The sequence below is a fragment of the Gaeumannomyces tritici genome, assembly GCF_000145635.1.
Source record: "Gaeumannomyces tritici R3-111a-1 unplaced genomic scaffold supercont2.1, whole genome shotgun sequence".
NCBI classification, from domain to species: Eukaryota; Fungi; Ascomycota; class Sordariomycetes; order Magnaporthales; family Magnaporthaceae; genus Gaeumannomyces; species Gaeumannomyces tritici.
The window spans coordinates 5692778-5715861 of NW_008804545.1; the positions used below are offsets into that span (position 1 = coordinate 5692778).

The window sequence follows — 23084 nt, forward strand, 5'->3', positions numbered from 1 at the left end:
TTTCGCCCGTGCATTTAACGCTCCCCGCTTTTTGCCGGGCGGTTTCGCCCGTGCTTTTAACATTGGAAAGCCAAAAAACCACCATAATTTCGAAATCTTAAAGCCAAAACTTGGTTATTTTGGCGGAATGTAAAAACGCGTTATCGTGCTGGAAATACGGTGGCCGACAGCCTCGGACTTCCTAAGCCTCGAACTAGTTAAAAACAATAAGAATTATATGCCTGCAATACTCGAAGGCGTTAATGCTTGTCTCGTTAGCCCAAAAGTAAATCGGGCCCTTAACTTTGCCTGCAAACGACCCCCAAAATATAAAGCCGTAACCTTTTTGCTTAATGCGTGCAAAAATTGCCGGGTCTTCGCAATCCCTAACTATTAGGTAATGGTGGCTTTTAAAAGGTTGGTTAAAATACCAAACCTCGTTAAACCAAAGGATAAGGCCGACCCCGGCTTGCACTCAATGCTCTTTTATTGGCCAACGTAATAAAGCCTAATGTGCAAAATTAAGCTTTATTTGCCGGATCCTGGGCGTAAAGGGTAACTTGGTGCTTTGGGGCATCCTTTTGTAATAAAAAGAATGCATAAAAATATGTATTGCATCCCGGCCCCAATCTAAAAAGCCAAAAACTAACCAGCGAAAGTTAGCCCAAAGGATGCGGCGGTAACGAAGGTCCTTTTAAAAAAAGGCCTCTAAAGCACGCATTTGTTCCTTGGTAGCCCGTTTTGGGTATGGGCCAACCCTACCGGCTTTTTAAAGCGTGGCAGGGCTTTCGCATGCAAATTAAACTTGGCGAATAGTAACGCCCATGCCTTGGGCAATTTGCCCGTAAATCCAATGGGCTATTTCGCAAAGTGCTTGTATTTTATACTTGGTTACGCGGTCGAATTTTGTGGTTCGCGTTGGCGTAAAGGGAAGGCCGGCCGGTAAGCGGGAAGGGTCGAGGAAAGGCCGGCCGGTAAGCGGGAGGGGTTAAGGGCCGGCCGGTAGGCGGAAAGGGTCGAGGGCCGGCCGGTAAGCGGGAGGGGTCGAGGGAAGGCTAAAAGGAGGGCCAAAAGGAGGGCCAGAAGGAGGGCCAAAAGGAGGGCCAGAGAAAGGGCCAGAGAAAGGGCCAAAGAGAGGGCCAAAGAAAGGGCCAAAAAAAGGGTTTAAAGGAAGCCTAAAGCCGGCCGGCCGGTAGGTGCGAAGGACCGAAAAAGGGCAGGCCGGCCGGCCGGCCGGCGCCTGGGGATAAGGCGCCCAGCGCGCGCGCATCTGGCCGGGCGCTTAATTAAAAAGGCATTAAATTGCCGTGCAGATTAAAGGCATTGCGGTGCAAATTGAAGGTATCGCGGTGCAGATCGGTAGCGTTGAAGTGCGTGCGTTGAAGTGCGTGCGTTGAAGTGCGTGCGTTAAAGTGCGTGCGTTGATTGAGGGTATCGCGGTGCAATTGGTGCACGCGGTGCAATCGGTGCAATCGGTGCACGTGGTTGTTGTGCAAAGTGGGCCTGCCGGGATCTCGATCCTGTTAAATGGAGGTGCGGGTAGCGATACATTGATTTGGCTGGATTTTGTGTGCGAAAAAGTGTAGTCGGAGACATGGCCCAATTGTAAAGGGATCCCTGACCAAAAACCCCTGTGGTCCCGCCCTTTTAACGTTTAATATCCCTCACTCCTGTAGGCGGCAATTTGCCAGTGACATTTGTCCCGACCCGAGATCAGTGGACCACCATCTATCTAACTTGCCAATCAATTCGTGTCGGGTGCGTTTATAGCGGTTAATAAGCTTCGAGACTGTGCACCTCCAAGAAGCAAAATTTTCCAGGCCCAAGATCGGGTGCATCCGAGCAGCGGGGCTTCAAACCCACATAACTGGCTGGTGCATGAGGGGGGATCTCAGGCCCCTGACGCCCTACCCCAATCCTGCGCATCACACCTGCCGCCATCCATCGAAATCTCCACTCTTAGGTCAAGAAATGGTAAATTTTTGGCTTCGGCGAGCAAATACGCCTGGCCAAGCTCGAGGCCGAACAAGCCGAACCCAACTCCCCCGTCAACCTTGCAATATGCCTCTGGCGTCGAAGAATCTCCGCCCCTAGGATGCTCAACCCGTTCAGCAGCCGCATTGCGAGTGGTTCTGTTAGTCCCTTCGTCCGACTTGCGCGCCACCGATGCCGTCGCAATCATGAGCCTCGCTTGGTGGCGGTACGACGGCATGCCTCGATCGCACAGCAATTCCAAAATGCCGCCCGGTCCGCCACCTCGCCTGCCTCGCCTGCCTCGCCTGCCACGCCCGCACAGCAGCCCCAGGACAGCACCCAGCCCGTCCCGTCTCTCGCCACGCTTGCACAGCAACTTGAGGACATCGCCCGGTCTGCACAGCAACTTGAGGACATCGCCCGGTCTGCCCCGCCTCTTGCCACCCTCGCGCTCGAGTCCGAGGCGCAGTACAACGAGATAAAGGTCCAGCAGATCAGCAAAAAAATCTTCAAGCAGGTCTTCCCCCTCGGGCGCGACACGCCCCCCGAAGACCTTGTCAAGCTTTCCGAAGACCACCTTGGCCGCCACGGCCTGTACGGCAAGAACACCGATAATAGTAAACCCATCGCCTTCGAACTGCCCGATCTTCAGGGCAATACTCTCGATGAGCACTTCCACAAACTCGGAGTGGACGCCGCCGAACCGTACTTGACACTCGCCAAACGGTTCGCTCTCGCAAACACTCCACCCCAGCCGCGACAATGGGAGCACAGGAGCGGCTGGACGGTATATTGCGACGGTATTGCCGAGCCTGTCGAGTACCCACCGGAAAACCTGCTGTGTTTCGACACCGAAGTCATGTGGAAGGAGCATCCCTTTGCCGTCATGGCCTGCGCCGCCTCCCCGACTGCCTGGTACGCCTGGATTTCTCCCTGGCTGTTGGGTGAGTCTGATAATGAGCGCCAACTCATCCCGCTCGGCGATCCGACACAGGATCGCATCATTGTCGGCCACAACGTCGGCTACGATCGGGCCAGGGTCATGGAGGAATACAGCCTTGAACAGACGCGCAACTTCTTCATCGACACCATGTCACTGCATGTCGCCGTCAACGGCATGTGCTCCAGGCAGCGACCCAAATGGATGAAGGCCAAGAAGGACCGTGAGTTCCGCGAAAAAATAGCCCAGGAGACCACTAGCGTAGAGCTTGCCGAGCTTCTCAGGGACGGCTCCTTGTCCCAGGAAGAGGAGGAGCTTTGGGTCGGGAGGAGCTCGGTGAATTCTCTGCGCGAAGTCGCAAAGTTCCATCTCCACGTTACCATCGACAAGGCCATCCGAGACGACCTCGGGGAGCTGGACCGGGAAGGTATCTTGGGAAAATTGGATGAGCTGCTCGACTATTGCGCCGCCGACGTGGTCGTCACCCACAGGGTCTACCAGGTCGTATTCCCCAACTTTCTCAACACATGCCCGCATCCCGTCAGCTTTGCGGCGCTGCGCCACCTCTCCTCCGTCATTCTCCCCGTGAACGAGAGCTGGGACGCCTATATTGCCAAGGCCGAGGACGTCTATCAAAAGCTTTCAGATGGCGTTGTAGCACGGCTGGTAGCGCTGACGGACAAGGCACTGGAGATCAAGAAAGACCCGGAGAAATGGGGAAGTGACCCATGGCTAAGTCAGCTTGACTGGTCAGGTCAGGAAGTCAGGATGGCCAAGGGCAAGAAAAAGGGTGACCCTCCCCGGGAAGCACTCCGACAGAAGAAGCCGAGGGAGCCCAAGTGGTACAAGGACCTCTTCCCGAAAGCCACTGGCCCCATCAATATCACAGTACGGAGCCGCATCGCCCCCCTGCTTCTCCGCCTCTCCTGGGACGGGCACCCCCTTGTATGGTCCGACAAATATGCATGGGCTTTCCGTGTCCCACGAGGACAAGAAAGCACTTATATCGACAAGCAGATGTTGAAGTGCGATATGAGCGACGAGAAGATCGAAAGGCTGCGCGACGATAAAGCCCACGTCTACTTCAAACTGCCGCACAAAGACGGCCCAGACGCACGTTGTGGGAACCCGATGGCTAAGAGTTACCTCCCGTATTTCGAGAGCGGGGTCTTGACCTCGGAATATCCGTACGCTAAAGAAGCGCTCGACATGAACGCATCCTGTTCGTACTGGATCAGCGCTCGCGATCGCATCATGTCTCAGCTAGCGGTCTATCAAGGCGACTTGCCGTATACCTGCGGCCCTTTCAGGCCAGAGGAGGCAGATCATATCCAAGCAGAGGCAGAACGTCTGCATGCAGAGGCAGAAAGTCTGCGCGCAGAGGCGGACTCGCTCCAAGGAGGGGAAGTTGGCAGTCCCTTTCAAGCAGAGCAGGCTGAAGATTCTCTCCAGGTAGAGAAAGTCGGCGACTCTCTCCAAGCACAAAAGGCCGCCGACTCTATTCAAACAGAGAAGGTTGACGACTCTCTCAAAGTAGAAGAGGCCGCGGGCTCTCCCCAAGCAGTGGAGCCAAAGGCGGCAAGGCTATCGCCAAAACAAGGATTCATCCTGCCACAGGTCATCCCTATGGGCACGATAACTAGGAGAGCGGTTGAGAACACTTGGCTTACGGCAAGCAATGCCAAAAAGAACAGGGTGGGCTCGGAGCTAAAGGCCATGATAAAGGCGCCGCCCGGGTATTCGTTTGTGGGCGCAGACGTGGACTCGGAGGAGCTATGGATCGCCAGCGTGCTCGGCGATGCTGTCTTCAAGCTGCACGGTGGCAACGCCATCGGCTTCATGACGCTCGAGGGCACCAAGGCGGCCGGGACCGATCTGCACTCCCGGACGGCAAGCATCCTCGGAATCAGCCGCAACCAATCCAAAATCTTCAACTACGGGCGCATCTACGGTGCTGGGCTCAAGTTTGCATCGCAGCTGCTGAGACAGTTCAACCCATTGCTATCGGAGAGCGAGACCAGCGAGACGGCCACCAAGCTGTACGCGGCGACCAAGGGTGCCAAGACCAACCGCAGTGCCCTCTATAGCAGGCCGTTCTGGAGGGGCGGTACCGAATCGTTCGTTTTCAACAAGCTCGAGGAGTTTGCCCAGCAGGAGCGGCCGCGCACTCCCGTCCTCGGCGCGGGCATCACCGAGGCTCTCATGGCCCGGTACGTGTCCAAGGGCGGCTACCTGACGTCTCGTATCAACTGGGCAATCCAGTCTTCGGGCGTTGACTACCTCCACCTGCTCATCGTGTCGATGGACTATCTTATCCGTCGCTACGACATCGATGCTCGGCTAGCCATCACGGTGCACGACGAGATCCGGTACCTGGTAAAGGATTGCGACAAGTACCGTACTGCCATGGCGCTGCAGGTGTCTAACCTGTGGACGCGCGCCATGTTCGCCGAGCAGGTCGGCATCCGCGACCTTCCGCAGTCCGCCGCCTACTTCTCGGCCGTTGACATCGACCACGTCCTCCGCAAGGAGGTAGACATGGACTGCATCACGCCCAGCCACGCCGAGCCGATCCCGCATGGCGAGAGCCTCGACATTACCGCCCTACTCGACAGAGGCACCGAGGCCTTCCTAAACCCAGCCACGACCCCTCGCCGAGGACGGGAGCCCAAGCTGGACGATATTGAGTACACGCCACGCAAAACAGTTATGCAGGAGCTGGCCGAGGCCGACCCCGCCACGAGCGACATATCCTTCATCAAGGCCCAGATCACGGGCGACGGCGTGGAGCTCAGGAGCATCGTGGCTCAGAAGCGCCAGGCGGACACCCCAGCGCCGTCATCCCCATCCTCTGCCGTCAAGAGTGTGAAAAAAACGGCTGGCAGCGCTGGCGTGACCAGGGCGAAGAAGAGCGTGCTGCCGTACCACGCACAACCCAAGCTACCTTATATGGACGAGATCATTTCCATTTCAGACGCCTACAGCATCTTCAGACAAACTAACGGCCCGGCTGCCAACAAGTCGACGCGTCCATGGCAGAGCCAGTGTGGTTCCAAGGCTCCGCCCACTCGGCAGTCGCCAACCCGCTTGTGAGAGAGCTTTCTACCTTGTGGCTTGTCCTGAAGCTTACAATCCATTTCTATCCTCAACCTCGACTCTCACTCTCCCCGGTTTTCTTTGTCTCTGTTTTGTTTGCAGAGCATGCACATATGGATTTCTTCCTGGTCTGTACCACATTCCCCGCGTCTTTTTGTTTTCTTTTATGCGTTACGTCCCGTCGTAACCCATGTCGATATGTTTTACCAAGTTTATGTGGCACCGGGAGCGTATCGGGGTAGGAAGTGTATGGGCTGGAGTGCGGTTATGGCGCTCTCGGACAAGGGTTGGCCCGTTGATTTATTTGATTGGATATAGCGACGGAAAACAATGATTCGTGGTTTCAACCCCTCCCCAGCGTTGTGTGCCACCGCTTCGGTCCATTGTACGTGCTCCCTATATCCGTTTCGCAAACCAGCTCCTCAACCGTTGATGTAGTAGTTGAGCCCAAGGCCCAGAGAATCACATTGAGCCAGTTCCCGAAACTGGTACGGCGGCCAGTCCAGCACGCGCATGGTCAAGCCGGCGGCCGTGGAGGGCTGCCACCTCCTCGAGGACTGGACCTGGCTCAGGGTGCCGGTGTAGCCGCGCGCGGCCAGGAAGGCCGGGTCCGGGTTCTGATCGTAGGACCTAGCAAAAGAGACGAAGGAGTCGATCACGAGCCGCGCAAAGGGGAGGTCGACGTCGTCGCGGGGCGGCAGGCCCTCGCGCGCCACGTTGCCGAACACGTAGAGCAGCTCGCCCGAGTGGCAGCGCAGGTAGGGCCGCGAAGCGTCGCCGCGCGGGCGCGCTGCCGTCGCGGGAGGCTCGCACACGTCGATGCGGGGCCAGGCGGGGGTCTGGTAGGTGCGGTCGAACTCGTAGTAGAAGACGGCGCGGCCGAGGCGGCCGCCGCGCGCGCCGGCGGCGGCGGTGGCCTGGTCGGCGCACCGGAACTCGGCGTCTGTGGCCAGACGCGAGGTGCCGTTGTACAGGTTCAGGGTCGCGTTGGCGGTCGAGTCCGGGACGGGAAACAGGGCCGGCCGCGGCGGGGGCGCGAAGCCGAGCGAGGCCAGGTAATCGCCCTGGTCCGTCGTCTTGGGGTACTGGATGAACGGGGCAGCGTCGTCGCGCACGATGCCCATCATGACGCGCAGGGGTAGGGCGGGGCCCGGCGAGAGGATCAGCTTGTTCGAGGTCGGGTAGGTCCCGTGACGACCAGGTACCGGGCCGCGGCGGCCTTGTTGAACTGGGCGGCGGGCACGTTGCGGAGGCAGTCGACCTGGGACGCGGCCGACGCGCAGCCGGTCACGTCCAGTATCGGCTTGGCGGCCACGTCCACCTGCTCGGCTATGGTGTAGTACTTGGAATACGTCGCGCCATAGTAGAGGCCGCCGAGGTTGCTCATGGGGATTGCGGCGGCGAACTTTCCGACGGCCTTGGGCGACGCCATCAGCGCCCTTACAGACGCTGCGCCGGCCGACTGCCCGAATATGGTGATCCTGCTGGGGTCGCCGCCGAAGCTGCGGATGTTCTTGACTATCCAGTTCAAAGCGTTTATCTGATCCGCCAGGCCGTAGTTACCGTTCGTGGCGCCGTCATTGAGGGCAAGGAATCCAAGAGACCCGACGCGATAGTTGATGTTGACCACAACGACGTCGCCGCGGGAGGCCACGCTGCCCCCGTCGAAGATTGTGTCGTTCCCGCTCCCGCTGGTGAAGGCGCCGCCGTGGATCCAGAACATGACAGGCTTCAGGCCGCGCTTGGCGGCGACGCTCGCGTTGTGCGGCAGGAACGGGGTCCAGATGTTGAGGAACAGGCAGTCTTCTCCGCCGGTATCATCTGGCTGCGGACACTTGGGGCCGAAGTCGAGAGCCTCGGCCGCGCCGCCGTTGCCCTCGAAAGGGATCGAGTGGCCGAACCGCACAGGCTGTGGGGCGTAGCGGATTCCCAAGAATCGGAAGCTCAAGCGATCCCGGAACCCGGTCAAGACCTCGTCGTTCACCCTGACCGAGACGTGCCACTGCGCACCCCTGTCCGCCGCCGCCGGACTAGAAAAGGGGGCCGACTGTGTGCACAGCGCAGGGAGCCGCAGGTCTCCGTCTGAAGCTGGCTCGACGCCGCGGCCGGCGCTTATGGTCCTGGGGTTGCTGCCTGCCGTGGGGCTTATCCAGAATATGACGGTGGCAGCAGAGGAGAGAGAAGACCACATTCGCAACAACGGGCCGACCGCTTGGCTCGGCGAAAAATGCTCAGGGCGCCCACCTTGTGGCTGGGAGATCTCCATGACGACGGCGGGGCCGTGAGGTTGTATTTCCATGTCCATCACTAAGGCGACACCCAGTCGGCCGGTGTTTATCTCTGCTCTTGAGATGGGCCGAGTCCTAAACGTGCGTCTGGACCCGGGTGTGACCTATCGCGACCATGTGTACGCTGCTTTCGTCCCAGACCCGTCGGGGCATGTCAGGTATCGCAACATGAGGAAGGCAGGCTACTAACTAACGCATGGTTTGCGTGATGGAGGGCGAGATGGATTTGAACAAGTAGGTACAGTTGGGCTAGAGAAAGGTGATGATGGCGACGTCATGCCGCAATCTGTGCCTTCAACGGCAGGCCATGCGATGCGCTGATGGAATTTGATCCAATGGCGGTGAAATGTGGTTGGCTGCCGCCTGCGCTGCCCATCCAAATCGCGCCTGCTCCAAAGTTTTCACGTCTGGTGAGAAAATGGACCCTCACCCAACGACGAAAATCCAGACGGTGAACAGGAAACGGCCGTTTTGCATGCGTGTGTTGAGTCAACATTCTGCTCGGAATGCCATCGTCCCATGTGATTTGAGGCGGCACATAGTATAGGCAAGCACATACGTGGGGCACTGCACAGGTCAAATCAATCAACCGTCCTGGTCCCTTCAGGCGACCAAGCGAACCAAGCGCATGTGCAACCAATACGCCCACCCGCGCCATGTCTGAAGGCAGCCTGGCACCATGACCAAGATCCTCTGCGTGGCCGAAAAGCCGTCCATCTCCAAGGCGGTTGCCGGCCACCTCTCAGGCGGCCAGTTCCAGACGGTTCGTCACCGCAACAAGACCCGACACCGCCATGGCACCCTCATCTAACTCATCTAACCATGGCCAACGCGCCGACAGCACAATACACGCGTCACGTACGTCAAGAACTACTCCTTCAACTTCGACTTTGGCCCGCCATGGGGCAGCTGCGAAGTCACCATGACCTGCGTCCTGGGCCACCTCACTGGCATGGAGTTTGGCCCCGAGTTCAAGGACTGGAGGTATCCTCCCCCTGAGAGCCTCTTCACTGCACCCGTCTCCACCAAAACGGCAGAGGACAAGAAGGAAATCGCCCAAAACATCCAGCGCCAGGCCCAGTACGCGAGGGCCCTCTTCATATGGACCGACTGCGATCGGGAGGGTGAGCACATCGGCAGCGAGATCGTCGAGGAGGCCCGCAAGACCAAGCCCGGCATCCAGGTCAAGCGCGCACGGTTCAGCAACATCGAGAGGGCACACATCTTGCATGCCGCCAAGAACCTCGCCAACCTCGACGACAGACAGGTCCAGGCCGTGCAGGCGCGAATCGAACTCGACATCCGGATAGGATTTGCCTTCACCAGGTTTCTCACCAACAATCTCCGAACACTGGGCGGACCTCTGGCAGAGCACATGCTGAGCTACGGTAGGTAACCTGACTTAGCAAGCATCAGTCCAGCCATGGCGTAACCACCACTCCCTCTAATCCCAATCAAACCGCTAGGCTCATGTCAGTTCCCAACTCTCGGGTTCGTTGTTGACCGGTACTTTCGCGTCAAAAACTTTGTGCCCGAGCCCTTCTGGACCATCAAGCTTGTCGTAAGCAAAGACGGCAAGACGGCAACTTTCAACTGGACAAGAGGCCGGCTTTTCGATCGTGTCTCAGTTGTGATCCTCTACGAGAGATGCCTCTCGGCAAAAACAGCCAAGGTCACCAAGGTGCAGGAGAAACCTACCAAGAAATGGAAGCCGCTGCCCCTGACCACGGTAGAGCTACAAAAGATGGCTACCCGATTCCTCCGAATCACGGGACAGCAGGCAATGGATGTGGCCGAGAAGCTGTACCAAAAAGGCTTCATCAGCTATCCGAGAACAGAGACAGATCGGTTCGACAAGGGCATGAATCTCCGCGCCCTTGTGCAGAAGCAGACGCAAGATGGTCGATGGGGAACCTTCGCCCAGGGCTTGATGGACGGCGGCTTCCAGCAGCCCCGGAACGGAAAGCACGACGACAAGGCACATCCACCCATCCACCCCATCACGTATGCTGCATCTGGAGCCTTGAACGACGTCGGGCCCGAGGCGGGGCGGTTGTACGAGCTGGTCGTCCGGAGATTCCTAGCCTGTTGCTCTGAGGACGCCAAGGGAATGGCTACTGATATGCATGTCCAGTACGGGGACGAGACATTCCACGCACACGGCGTGGTCGTCCTGGAGAGGAACTACCTGGATGTCTACCCGTATGAGAACTGGACCGACTCGGCGCAGCTGCCCAGACTGACCATGGGCGAGCATGTCACGCCAGTAGAGGCCATGATGACAGAAGGAAAGACGACAGCGCCAGGACACCTGACTGAGGCGGACCTGATTGCGTTGATGGACGCCAACGGCATTGGGACTGACGCCACCATGGCGGAGCACATACAGACCATACAGACCCGGCAGTACGCCCGCACGATCGAGGGGCCTGGGCGTGGTGGCGGGGCCGGGGCTGACGAGGATCAAGCAGCACCGCCAGCAGCAGCAGCTAGGGGAGGGCGTGGAGGACGCGGACGTGGCAGCCGCGGGGGCGCCCGGGGAGGGAGAGGGGGCGCTGCCGGCCGTGGAGGCGGCGGGAAAGGTGGCGTCAGAGTCTTCATCCCTACACAGCTCGGGGTCGCACTCATCGAGGGCTTCGACCGGATGAACTTCGAGACGAGCCTGGGCAAGCCCTTCCTCCGGCGCGAAATGGAGGCCAAGATGAAGGCCATCTGCGAGGGTCGCACAACCAAGGATGTGGTGCTCAATGAGAGCGTGCGACAATACCGCCGCGTCTTCGAGCAGTCGGGCGAGCAGCTCGACGTCCTCAAACGAGTGAGTTGCTACGAAGCAGTTTTCCTCAGCACACCCACCATCCACCACCCGCCACCTGTCATACCACCCATACATCCACTGTCACCCTCCTTGGGCCGGGCGAGCCCCTCATCCCTTATCCCACCACTCGGCTGCAGCCTTGCCTCCATCCCGTCGAGCTTTTGGTTCTGACTGCCGATTTGTGTTGCCAGGCATGCAGAGAGTACATATTCGGCGGAGGGGCCTGAGGCGCGGGGTAGACGATTATCTGGTGGGATTTCGGATGGATGGCACAGAGATTCTTGAGAGCCGCCAGCCTAGCAAGCCGAGAGGGTGTCGAGCCTCGCGGGCTTGATTCGTCACTCACACACCCTATTGTCCCCATTCCTTGGCGGCGCCAAAATATCTAGTGGTCATCCCGAACTCGGGTCTGAACGGCTGCAGTTACCCTATACTCCTCTTGACCCGGGAAATCCTGTGCGCGCCGGAACTATACACGGTGTGCTTTGAGCGGTATTCTCCCGCATATCGAGCATGTGCCGGCACCGCCGCTCTAGCCTGTCGTATCCCCTCGTGCAAAAGACATGAGGCGCAGGTTGGGCAAGCGCCCAGAACCGGCTGGCCACTCTTTGACTCGCCTTACTCAACGCTGTTGCATTTGGGAGCGCGGTTGTGTGACGATCAGGCCCAGCCGTGACAGGAGCTGCTGTGACGATGGGGGGTGCTCCGCACCGGAGAGAGGGAGCAGAGCCAAGGAGATGGGGGAGGAAGCTCTGGGCATGGTGGGCTCGCGCGAAGCACTGCCGTCCAGTCAGTCTGGACCGTGGACGTGAGATGGTGTCATGGCCCATGTCCTCTCCATCATGCCATGGAACCGAAGGCCGCTCCACAAGGCGAAACCGTAAAAATAAGGACTGATAGCGATGAAATGACAATGTGAAGCACCGCAATGGAGTCCCACAACCGGGCAAGCGGAGGAAGCCGGGTTGAGTGGAGCAATGAATATGCCCCCCCCCCCCCCCCCCCCCAACGAGAGTGGGGAGATGACGAGCTCAACGAGCGGCAGCGTTCGGGGCTAGGAAGGTGTTCGCGCGCGAAACCGCCGGCAGTGTGTGGGGGGAATAGAAGGGAAATGCTAGATGGGGGCAATCGCTGGGGGCGTTTGAGAGCTCGCATGTTTCATGAGAGCTTCTCGTGGCAACTCAGCACCATGGGCACATGCCTGTCTGCTCTGTCCTGGCTGCCCTCCTACCCTGCAATCCATCAGGGTGCGACGCGTACTGTGTGTATAATAAGTGAGCTGTTATATGATGGGAAAGAAGTGTGCGTTTTGGGCCAACTTTTGACGTCGTGACGTCCCAAAATTGCCGCACATCTGCCCATCGTCAATGGAGCAGAAAAGAAAGGGAAAATGTGGGGAGCGGGGACTGGGCGATGGGATGGAAGCAGGCGTGTGCCTTGGACCTCGAATGTCACCAGCCCTGATCGACCGCATACGCATGTACCACAACACTGCTGCTGCTGCCTCCTGCGTGGGTGGCCAATATCCTCCCGTCGGTACCGGAAGTAGCGCTCGCTTGTAACGAAACAGGAACGAGCCCCAGCAGGGCGTATTCTTATTTTAGCTCCATCTTGATATCAAGATTGCCTACATTCACGCACAAAACCCGACCATCTGCCGAGGAGGACAAATGTCGCTATCATCGGTGGTAGGTACCTATCCATCTAGGTAGTCAGACCAAAAGGTACGGGGAGGCAAGGTGCCTTCATCTTGAATCCGTTCCCGGCGTATCCAACCGGTCAGCAAAAGCCCCCGCCGCATACGCCGCAAGAGAAAAAGCCCGTCGTATTTGCCGTGTCTATCACCCATCAAGCGAGGGCCGGGACACCCCCTCCTCCTCGAGTGGGAAGATGGAGGCGAGGATGCCATGATGGCTGTGCGACACACAATCATATCATCACCCACCCACCCACACGCTCACCATACCCACACCCACAACCCAGCGATATTCTCTAGCGCATGGGTCGAGCCTCGGGATCTCGTGGGACAGGGGTGGTTGGTGGTGGTGGTGGTGGGAAGCAAAAACGATCGGCCTTGGGAAAGAGAAATTTGTGGCATGTCGTTTAGGGCACGATGACGATGGAGACACGGACTTGGATCCCTCTTCCTTGTGACGAGCCCGTGATAAAACGTGGGAACCTTGGCAATCCCGCGGGGAGGGGAGAGAGCCCACCTCGAGCCAACGTCAAGTTTGGTCACCTGCGCAGGCAGGCCAATCGGGGGCCTCGCAGCGTCCAACGTGATGGGAAACGGGCGCTTCACACCACGACATTTGATGATGCCTATTGTTGATGCCGGTGTGGGGCGGCGGCCCTTGTGTTTATCGAAAGAGGGAAAGAAGAGTGAAGCCTGGAAGCAAGACACCGAGACATGGAAGCAGGGCGGACAGAGGAGGAACCCCGCTCACATTTTTTTCTCCTTCTTTTGCGCGAATTCTTTTCCGTTCCGAAATTCCGAAATGTGCGTGTGTATTATCGACAAAAACAAAAACAATATCGGTGAGCAAAAACGCAAAATGCGTTGTGCTTTTTCGCTTCCCGGGGGCTCGTCACCGGAAGCTGCGTCCGGGCGGGTGTCGTGGGGTCCGGGGCTGGGCTTCAGGATGGGGCCTCTGTTTTTCTGATAACAACATGGGAGCTGCCCGCCGGGGCATCCGAACATCAATGGGCCCACAAAATGAAAGACGGGGCAGCGGGATCGTGCGTCAGGCCTAGGCCAGGTTGACGGTGAAGAAGATGGAAATGGCGGCCACAAAAGCGAAAAAAAAACAAAAGAGAAACTGACAAGAGCAGAGCAAAAACAGGAGTCATCTGCTTTCGCCGTGGGGTCTGGAATGGGGCAGGATGCTCAAAGCAGTGGGCGTGGCTGGCGCCACGACGAACTCATTGGCCTTGCTTTTCTCGACGGAACCCAAGCCCAGAGCGCATTGTTGGCGAATTCACGTATCCCGCCCGCCTGGCTAAGGTGCTGCGCCTCGGGCTCACCCAAAGGCCAAAAAAGCCCCCCAAAGCAACAAAAAAAAAAACGTGGGCGGAAAGCATACCAGTTGGCTGTGCTTGTTGAACCCATCTTTGATTTACACCGTCAATCAGTGTGGATAGGGGCACACCCCTGTCGGCCCACCAATCCTAGAAGGTTCTTTCTTCTAGCGAGAATGGAACACGGCCAAATTTGGCATGCGGGAGATTGCCCAGATGGCTTCCCCGTCCGGTGGTGGTCGGTGGGACGTCTTCAATTGTGGATGATCAATCGCCAAAAAGAACGAAAAGAAAGGGGCGACAATACCAGCCCCCTGTGCCGTTGGGCTGGAAGTTGAGAGCGGTCTGCATGCAGTCTCTGTTGCGTGGTCTACCATCTGCCGCCTGCGAGAGCGAAGACTACAGAGACAGCCGATGCATTCCGTCCGCGACTCCGGCCTCCAGCTCTTTGTCACGACTGAGATGCCCGAGTTGTTGGGAGCGAGCCGACTGATCTGGTCTGGGTCTGACATCATCCAGAAAAAACAGGGCAGTCCGTCTCAACTCGCCATCATCCATTACGATTTTGCGCGACAGCCCAAGTCCACAGGCAGGTACCAGTCACAGGTACCGGGTACACCAAATGTACCTCACTTAGCACAGCCTGCACGCCCGCAAGCCACTGGGAACGACAAGGAGCGGGCGATACCTAACCCCCAAAGAGTGGATGCCCGGGACAGACCATCTCCATGCTCGCTTGTCAAGCTTTTGGAATTTTCGCTGGGTTCGTGCGCGCCCTGTTCGGTAGCCACAGCAGCCCACTGCGACGGGGCGGAATGGACAACACATTCTCGACGGCCCAGATGGCCCCTGTTTATTTTTGTTGTTGTTGATTTGGGGCCTGCCTGCTGGGCATAATTTGAGCAAGGTCAGCACGGGTCAGGTCGCAGCTGAGAGAGGCTGACAGTGGCGGCCAATATGGTCGCGCTTGCCGAACGCGGGAGAAGCAGACGGAAGGCGGCCAGGAGAGGACATGATGGCTAGGACAGGACAGGACAGGACATGTCTTTGTAATGGGAGGAACGATTCCAATTCGTGCCAACTGCGGCAATAGCAGGGGTGGTTTGCGAATGTGGATGGATGGAGCGAGCCATGAATTGATGCACCAAACCTACTAGTAATGAGCCACATCTCTCAGGGGGGCGGCCGCCGGGCTTCCTCAGAGCAGGAGTCTTCCTGCTTTGTGCCGCCAATACCCAAAGACGGCGTCCGCATGTAGTCACTCGCTTCCGACTGCTAGCTGCCACTACTGCATGGTCGTTTACTATCCCGTCTCTCGAGACTCGAATCTTAGACACCAGTACCTGCGATCCTGGATCCGAGGTGTGACTGATTGTGCCGTCGTGATAGGCTTGGGTTGTGGGCTGTGGGCTGTGGGCTGGGGCAAGGCCAGGCAAGGTTTGCGCTGGTTGCGGAATGCGGTCAATCAGTGTGCGCCCACCGCCCACACCCCTGCGCCTATGTCCGCTCCGTCTCCTCCGGTTTGGGAAGCAGTGGGCTTGTGCGTGCCTCTACGGGACAGCTGTGGCCCAGGCCGCACCCCCAAGGCCATACCTTCCCCCAAGGTTGCGAGCACACTGCGAGGTACCTTTCTCCAGGTACCCAAGTACCCACCCGCTGCTGTACCCGGGAGTGCGCGGCGCGCGCCCTGGGCAAGTCGCCAGCGAGACAAAGGATTGAGCGCACCTGCAGGGTGTCGCTAAATATCAGCGATGCGCACAACTGCCAGGGCCGTCACCGTCCCTCCTTCCCTCCTCTCCCCAAACAAGAACACCGATTGAATATTTATCCCCAGCAGAGAGTTCCATCTCTAGTCACAGCACGATAATCGCCAGCAGCACTGCCGCTTTGCCTTGCCAGCCATACGCATTTCCGGTCCTCGTCAGTCCTCCTGATCAGGCCCGACTCCAACACGCTCCCTGGCCCGTCTTGCTTCAGACTGTTGTAAGTAGTGCTCTCCCGGCCGCCCTGGCCGACTGTGACTCAACACCACCAACACCACAACGCCCGGTCCTTGGCCACCGCCGTTGCCTACAAAAGCCACTTGACCCAACTCTGAAATGCAGTCAACTAACATGTTATCTGCCGTAGACACGTCCTGAAGCAACCTTCTCGTCCGCATTTCCGTGCGAACGAGAAACACCCCCGACCCAAGGAAAATGGCAACCATGGCAACTGCTGCTCGCGATGTCCACGCGGCCTCCCCCCGAGACACCTTCACTGGTGTAGCGGCCCGGAGCGTCCCTGTGACTAAATCCCTCCCTCATACCCTCCCGACCCCTCCGAACTCCATATCGCCCGCCCTCCCGCCACACGGCCTGCGCGCCCAGCTGCAGCGCGCGAGGCTCGATCCTATCGATTCGGACCTCGACCTGCACGACGGTGCCCACGCCGCGGGCGCCCCGCGCCCCGGCTCGCCGCCTTACGAGTCCTCGGGCGCCATCAGCCCGTCCATGCTGGCCAAGCACCACCTGCCCGAGATCCTCCTGAACCACGGGCCGTTGGCCATCCGCCATGTCATGGGCTACCTCACCACTTCGGTCCCAGGCTTCGCCGGCATCCCGCCAGCCAAGGCCCGGCGCCTTGTCGTGGGGGCTCTGGAGGGGAGGAGCGGCGCCAACGGGAGCGAGGGCGGCGGCCCCAACGGCGACGTCGTCTTCGAGAAGGTCGGTTGGGGCCGCTGGGACGCGCGCCGCCGCGGCCAGCCTCCACGCGCCGCCACTTCGTCCCCGCCGCCAGAGGGCATGGTTGGAATCCCCATCTCGGCCGTCCGCGGCGCCGCCGGAAGGTGGAACGGCGGCGGCACCTCGAGCGTCGGCGGCATGTCTGGCTGCGCCTTCTCGCACGACGACGAGCACGGTATGGAGGACCGGTACGCGAGCATGATGGAGAACGAGGCGGACAAGATGTCGATGGACGACGACGGGTCCGCCTCGGCGTCGTGCTCCGAGGCGCCCGACGACCTCGACATGGCCATACACAACGACGACCCCGAGGACGTGACCGACGATGAGGACTGGGCCGCCGTCGGCGCCGCAGCCCTCCGTGCCGCCTCGTACTCCAACCAGGGCAACCTCCAGGCCGCTTCTGGATCTGCGCCCGCCGCCTCCCGTGTATATAACGGCGGCGCCGGCGTGGGAGCTGGACTCCGGGCAGGCTCATACAATGCCGGCATGGCCCGGGCGCCCCAGCCGCCGCACGGTTTCAACTTTGCGGCCATGGGTGCTACGGCCTCTGCCGCACAGGAGCGTGAGGCCGTCGAGGCCTTGCTCAGTCTCGGCTCGTTGTAACGCCTTGCAGCTTCTCTGGCCCTTCGCTCTCTCTCCCTCACACACACACACACACACACATCCAACATACCCTAAATCACATTGCATCGGCGCGGCGTTAGCTTAACACATAGACCTTTTTTTGTCCCGGAAGCTGGCCTTTTCTCTAATCCTCTTTATCCTTCACGTCTTTTGCAGCCTGCTTTTTTGGCTCCTTCTTCCATATACGGTTGGGCATCCTTTGGTCTTTTGATGAGAAACATGGCCCTGAACGAGATTCCTCTAGGTTGGGGCGGGGCAGGGCTGGTTGGGTTGGGTTTGGTTTGGGCTGGGACCGCGTTGGTCATAGGCGTTGTTGCATGATTGCATGCATACATCCATTCTTGATCGAGGCGGCGTCCTCTTGATGATCACCATGCATCTTCCCGGAACGACACATTGCACATCACATTACTTTACAACCCCTTACGAATCCGGGAACGAGGCGTCTTTTGCTTTCTTTTACTTGGGCCGGGCGGAATAAACTTCAACTATTTCCACAATTCCGCGAGGGGACGGAAACCCTGGGGGTCTTGTGGCGGCCACACGTGGGTACCCGGCGTCGGCACTCTACTACTCGGCAACTATCTATCAACCATTCTCGCGAGCCTGGTACGGCACACGCGGACTGTCCTGGCCGGCTCCGCGTTGCCGCCACCACATAGCGCATTTCTGTCACTCACCTGAGCTTCACATCTCCTCTCTTCGAGAGCAACATCGATATACCCCACCCTCGGCGACAAGGCACGATGCAATCAAGACGGATGGGATACTCTTGCTGGGACCATCATGTACCCACAGGTGTTTCGCAATGCCCTCTTGTCGCTTATCGACTTTGTTCTCCTTGGAGGGTATGGTCCTTCCTCACTTGGGATTTTATCGTCTCTATCTTCCAACCTCTTTCTTCACATCTATAATCACAACCTCCGCTCTTTCTTCAACCATTGCCGACAACAAATACCCAAAGTCTATCTCTTTGCCGGCACTCTCTGGCCTCACGAAGACTTGTTGCTTATCGTGCAATGAGTGGGTACCACGATATTTGGGTGGAGTTCACGCACGCATCGCCTAGTCTTCCATCCACGACGTCTCTGTTTCAACACACATGCGCCCGTGGAGGAGTTAGAGGCCTCTCTTGAGGCTATTTCTATATGAGATATTCTCAAAGTCGTTTCGAACCCCATCATTTCTTATGCGTCAAGGTCGTCACCCACGTGAACCCTATTGGGCGTTTTTTTTGTGATGGATTTCTATATGGATTTATGTCCTCGCGCCCCATGGTGCCCTGTCTTCCTACTATGTGAAGAGAATTACTCATGTCTGGCGCGTGTGGGAACATTCACAGGACGGGCGAAGGACGACTGGACATTGATAAGGGCGCTCATCTACTGTGCGGCAATCGTCGGGAAACCTGGAGTCCGGGGCTCATCCAGACGAGAGGAGAGGAAACAGAGGACACGGCAAGTAGTAGCAAGAAACCATGGAAAAAATACAAACACAACGAAAGATGAAGAACACCCACGACGACTTTCCCCACAGAGTGACTGACAGGTTCATCTCCATCCGGCAATTCTTAGCCAAACAACTGACTCGGGGCGCGTGTCCCTGATAGATCGTTTCGCCTCAACGCCAGGGCTGCCCTCTGCGACTGCTCCTTGCCAACACGCGGGCCCTCCTCCCCAGCCCCCCCCGTCGTGTCATCTTCCCCCTGCCCGACCACCGGATGATGCGCGGGATGGACACAGGCCTGCTGATGATTCTGCCCCGCTCGTCACTCGCTAATAGCTACCGTTCACGGCGGCCCGGCCGAGCGCCGTCGAAACGGGGTGAGAGAACGGCGCAATGTTTGCTCGGGTCTCTATCACATAGATGGGTAGATACCTCTAGGCACATGCCTATCTACATAGATACCCAGTCTCTCCCGAAAACCTCTCGCCAGTTGTCCCGATCAGGTCGGTCAACACTTTGGTCAGAGCCAACGCCTGCCGGTGTTGGTGCCGGCCTTTGGTGGTCTGGTTTGACTGGCATTCCTGTTCTCCGTTTTATATCATTTTTCTTTGTCTTGGTCGCATATTTGTCTGTCTCTCTCGACATGCCGTTTCTCACTGGGGCCATTTAGCATCAATGGTTTTGTCAACAACCGGGATTTTGTCTATTTTGTCAGATAAGCGAGATGGCCGTCGCCTGCCCGCCCTGACGGCCATGTAGCTCTCGTTAGATATACCCTCTGCCCAAAACGCCAAGTGCCCTCTTCGTCTCCGTCACCCTTCCCGCGGCCTGCCTCCTCCTCATCAAACATCATCCCGCCCTTGTGCTCTGCTCCACCCACCCACCCCCCGATGCTCAGGGCCGAGAGTCCCTTCACTCAGGCACCGCCGCCTCGCCGCGGCGCGCGCCGGCATGCCAGGCATGAGGGGCCTCGGCTAGGTACGGCGGTGCTCGGCCTCCTGCTCGCGCTGCAAGCGCGCCGCCTGCTCCCGCAGCTGCTCTGGGGTGAAGACGGTCGTGTTGGGGTTCCTCCAGTCCGCCTTCTTCTTTTCGTCGTCCTTGCTGGGGGCTCTGCGCGCCGCCAACTCGGCCACCACGTCGGTGCCGCCGCTGCCGCCGGCTCCCAGGGGCAGGGCGTTGGCTTACTGCTTGACGAGCATTTTTGCGGTTGATGTTGCGTTGTTAGGGTGATGATGGAGAGATATGTGTTATTGTGTGGTTACTCTTGCTATGTTGTGGTTTGGTTGTTTGTGGTTGGAGATGTTCTATCAAAGAATCTGCTTCAAAAGGAGGTTATCGCCATTGCCTCTATATTCGACCGCGGCTTTGTGGTTAGGGTACCAGGCGCCGCATCTGGCAGGCGCCGCAATTACTGTTGCCAGACATCCCATCGTCCCGTCGCTAAGCCGTGTTCCGCGATGATGCTGTGGTTTAGCTGCTTCGCGCACCAAGGTTGGGACGCTACCTGGACGAAGCAGCGGCGTTTGCAATGCGATTTTGCGATATCAGATTCTTGTTGCCCAGCGCGGGAGCCTAAATCTTTTCCAGGAACCAAGCCGATGCCGCTGGAGGCTGAGAGGGGAAATAAGCCTGCATGTCTGATTCCGGGCATGTGGCGCGCAGAGGGCGAGAACCTCGAGCACCGTCAAGTCCGAGGAGAATGGCTGCACTGAAGTAAGCAAAGGAGAAGCTTCGAAAGTCCGAGTCGAGAGAGCTCAGCGACCTTCTCGATGGAGCCAAGGGTCCCGCCAAGTCGAGTCGCACTTTTCCACAAGTAGTTAACGTGGTCACGGCAATTCGGGCGAAAGTGCTGATCTAGGCGATCTGATTGACCCCGCCCCGGCTTGAATAGCTTCATTTTTAATCGACATACCCCAAAGCGCAATTTCCTTATTTACACAAAATAGAGCTTGAGCGCTGGAGACGGCTGTGAGCACAGCCTGCATCCGCGGCAGCTTAGGGCTGGCGCTTGATGCAGATTTTGGAGCAACAGAGTTTCAGGTGAGAATATTCCGGTAGGTGATACCAGGTAGGTAGTCAGTCCATATACTAGCGGATACAGTTCGGTATCGCAGACCCAGAGATACAGACGGAAAGATGGACGGCAAGCAACAGGCGGCAGTTCCCCAGACAGAACCAAAGTCTTGGTATCGGCTCCCGCCAACGGAAGGCGGAGCGGAGACGACGTGCGCTTGGCGTCAAACATGCTTGACGCACGGCAAGGTAGAGTATCAGGTGGCTCTTAACTCACTCTTTGCTATTTTTATTACCATTTCCCTTCCTTCTTCTTATCCTCCTTCTCCCTCATTTTGCCTTTTTTTTTTTTTTTTTTTTTTTTCGGTCCCTGATCGTCCTTCCCCTGTCCAAGTGTCAAGTGTCTCGGGGCTATTTTCGGGGCAGGGGGCACGTGGGTGGAAGGTAGAAGGCCAATGTTTCCAGCCTCAACCTACCACATCGCCGTCTTGCATGTTCGCGCGAGTCGCCGCCCAGCGACAGGTTCTTCGGGCGGGTGAATCAAGTCTGTTCCATGGCCCGTCTCTCTTCAACGGGTCTTCGCAAGCGAGCTTTTTTATTTGCTGTGGGGCTCCTGCTCTTTCTGTCACTGTGCAAACCAAGCTGTTGCAATGCCCGTGGTATCAGAGCCCTAATCCTCTTGCATGCGCAGCCAGGATCGTGCCAGAAAGACACAAGGCCCCGTTGCCGTGTGCGGTACCCGCTCGAGCAAATACCTACAACGAACCTCGGTCCTCGGGTGCTGTCATAGTGGATTCCTTGTTTTTTTTCCCCGCCACGAGGGGAGCTGCGGTATCTACCCTCTACAATGCCGCCAGCCGTTTGGCCCAGATCGCAATCTCGTCGTTGGTGGGACACGGATACCGAACGCCGAGTGGGCAAAAGCCCGGGGGATAAGAGGGAGAAGGCCACTTGTCAAGGGGAGACAGCCGCCTGGGCGATCCTGGGCACGATCGATCCTCGCGTGTCGGGGTCGGCTTCCTGTCTCCCGGGCCGTCGGCTTGCGTGACCGGGAACTGGCAGCCACCGAGAAAGTATCCCATCCAGCCCAGCTAGCCACATCTCGATCTCTCCAAGAAAAGAAACGGGGCCCACGGCAGACACGGCCGCCTCCGGTGCTTAGCTGCCTAGGCAGACTAGGCTAATTCTTTTTGCTCTTTTGGTGGGCGGCGGCTATGCCTTGCCGTGCCGAGCCCTCCAAAAGCGCCGCATTGGAGGGTGCCGCCCAACCACCTCGTGCGGCAGCCAGCCAGCCTGTTGCCGTCAGTGTTTCGAACCGTGTTTAGGTGGTCGAGCGGCGGCGCATGGCCAAAAAGAAAAGAGCAGTGGTCCATTATTGTTATGATGCGAATCTGCTTCCCCCCCGTGGCTACTTGGCGCGCCTTGCCAAGATGGTATCACGGCCCCCGCCCCAAGGATTATCTGCTTGGAAGTCTTGTCGCCGAGCACTCCAAGCTCTAGGAAAGAGGGGGGGACAAGACGCCAAGGGCCATGGCATGCATATTGTGGGTGGTGATGCTGGTGCTGATGCCCCCCTTTTTATTTCTCTTCCTTCTTTCCGACATTCTCCCTGGCGACCTGCCTTCCATATTAGGTGCCGACGCGGTGATTAGGAGCGCGGCCACTGGCGCAATAGCATGTGGCTACGGAGGTCCAACCTCGTGACTGGGCTTGGCCTTGGGAGGGCCGATGGGATTGGCCAGGCGGCCCCGGTTGAGGCCTCTGGAAAAGTCTTGGGAGAGGGTTCCGCGGGCCTAGCGCTGATTCGCAGGTGCAACGGATATCGATCAGACCATATTCACGTCACTGCGCCGGCGCTAGAGCACTCAGGAGCGCTCCCGTTGGAAGCGTGGGATGCCGGTACTGCTTGGCTGCGCGCCTTGTCACTCACCCACAGCGCGCGAGCGTGCTGACCGATGAAAGTGACAGCCCCAGAGCCAGAGGTGCCAGAGGCAGAGGCAGAGCCACAGCCAGAGAGCCCGCCCCTAGGCAACGGCTGGCATTGGCGATCGGCAGCGGCTCCCCGGCAAGCGTCCTTGGACATGGAACTCCCATCTGGCTCGGCGGGTGCTCGTCAATAAGATTCTGGTCTTCCAATATCGGACGAAAGGCCAAGACAGGAAGGA

General features: G+C 58.3%; 7 protein-coding genes across 7 annotated transcripts; 5 read left to right on the plus strand and 2 right to left on the minus strand.

Moving 5' to 3' along the window:
- Window positions 1–2074: 2074 nt before the first annotated feature.
- GGTG_01802 (DNA polymerase gamma) lies at window positions 2075–5986 on the plus strand (the record flags this gene model as incomplete). Its single annotated transcript, XM_009219573.1, has 1 exon — window positions 2075–5986. One exon carries the CDS (start codon window positions 2075–2077, stop codon window positions 5984–5986), a length of 3912 nt encoding a protein of 1303 aa, XP_009217837.1.
- GGTG_01803 (crystal protein) lies at window positions 5846–8180 on the minus strand (the record flags this gene model as incomplete). The annotated part of the gene is made up of 2 exons (XM_009219574.1): window positions 5846–7155; window positions 7188–8180. 2 exons carry the CDS (start codon window positions 8178–8180, stop codon window positions 6412–6414), a joined length of 1737 nt encoding a protein of 578 aa, XP_009217838.1. The 3' UTR covers window positions 5846–6411.
- A 776-nt stretch (window positions 8181–8956) lies between these two features.
- Window positions 8957–11319, plus strand: GGTG_01804 (DNA topoisomerase III; the record flags this gene model as incomplete). Its single annotated transcript, XM_009219575.1, has 4 exons — window positions 8957–9040; window positions 9119–9665; window positions 9744–11092; window positions 11284–11319. 4 exons carry the CDS (start codon window positions 8957–8959, stop codon window positions 11317–11319), a joined length of 2016 nt encoding a protein of 671 aa, XP_009217839.1.
- A 701-nt stretch (window positions 11320–12020) lies between these two features.
- On the plus strand, window positions 12021–12425 carry GGTG_01805 (hypothetical protein; the record flags this gene model as incomplete). The annotated part of the gene is made up of 1 exon (XM_009219576.1): window positions 12021–12425. The coding sequence occupies one exon, from the start codon at window positions 12021–12023 to the stop codon at window positions 12423–12425; it is 405 nt and encodes a 134-aa protein (XP_009217840.1).
- Window positions 12426–15864: 3439 nt separating this feature from the next.
- On the plus strand, window positions 15865–18978 carry GGTG_01806 (hypothetical protein). The gene is made up of 2 exons (XM_009219577.1): window positions 15865–16093; window positions 16241–18978. Exon 2 carries the CDS (start codon window positions 16309–16311, stop codon window positions 17437–17439), a length of 1131 nt encoding a protein of 376 aa, XP_009217841.1. The 5' UTR covers window positions 15865–16093; window positions 16241–16308; the 3' UTR covers window positions 17440–18978.
- Window positions 18979–19880: 902 nt separating this feature from the next.
- GGTG_01807 (hypothetical protein) lies at window positions 19881–20105 on the minus strand (the record flags this gene model as incomplete). The annotated part of the gene is made up of 2 exons (XM_009219578.1): window positions 19881–20055; window positions 20092–20105. 2 exons carry the CDS (start codon window positions 20103–20105, stop codon window positions 19881–19883), a joined length of 189 nt encoding a protein of 62 aa, XP_009217842.1.
- A 1614-nt stretch (window positions 20106–21719) lies between these two features.
- GGTG_01808 (hypothetical protein) lies at window positions 21720–23039 on the plus strand (the record flags this gene model as incomplete). The annotated part of the gene is made up of 2 exons (XM_009219579.1): window positions 21720–22818; window positions 22888–23039. The coding sequence occupies exons 1-2, from the start codon at window positions 22596–22598 to the stop codon at window positions 23037–23039; spliced, it is 375 nt and encodes a 124-aa protein (XP_009217843.1). The 5' UTR covers window positions 21720–22595.
- Between the last annotated feature and the right edge of the window lie 45 nt (window positions 23040–23084).

Excerpts from the sequence above, each read along its gene's own strand:
- GGTG_01806 (XM_009219577.1), top strand. The coding sequence starts at position 16,309 with ATGGCAACCATGGCAACTGCTGCTCGCGATGTCCACGCGGCCTCCCCC.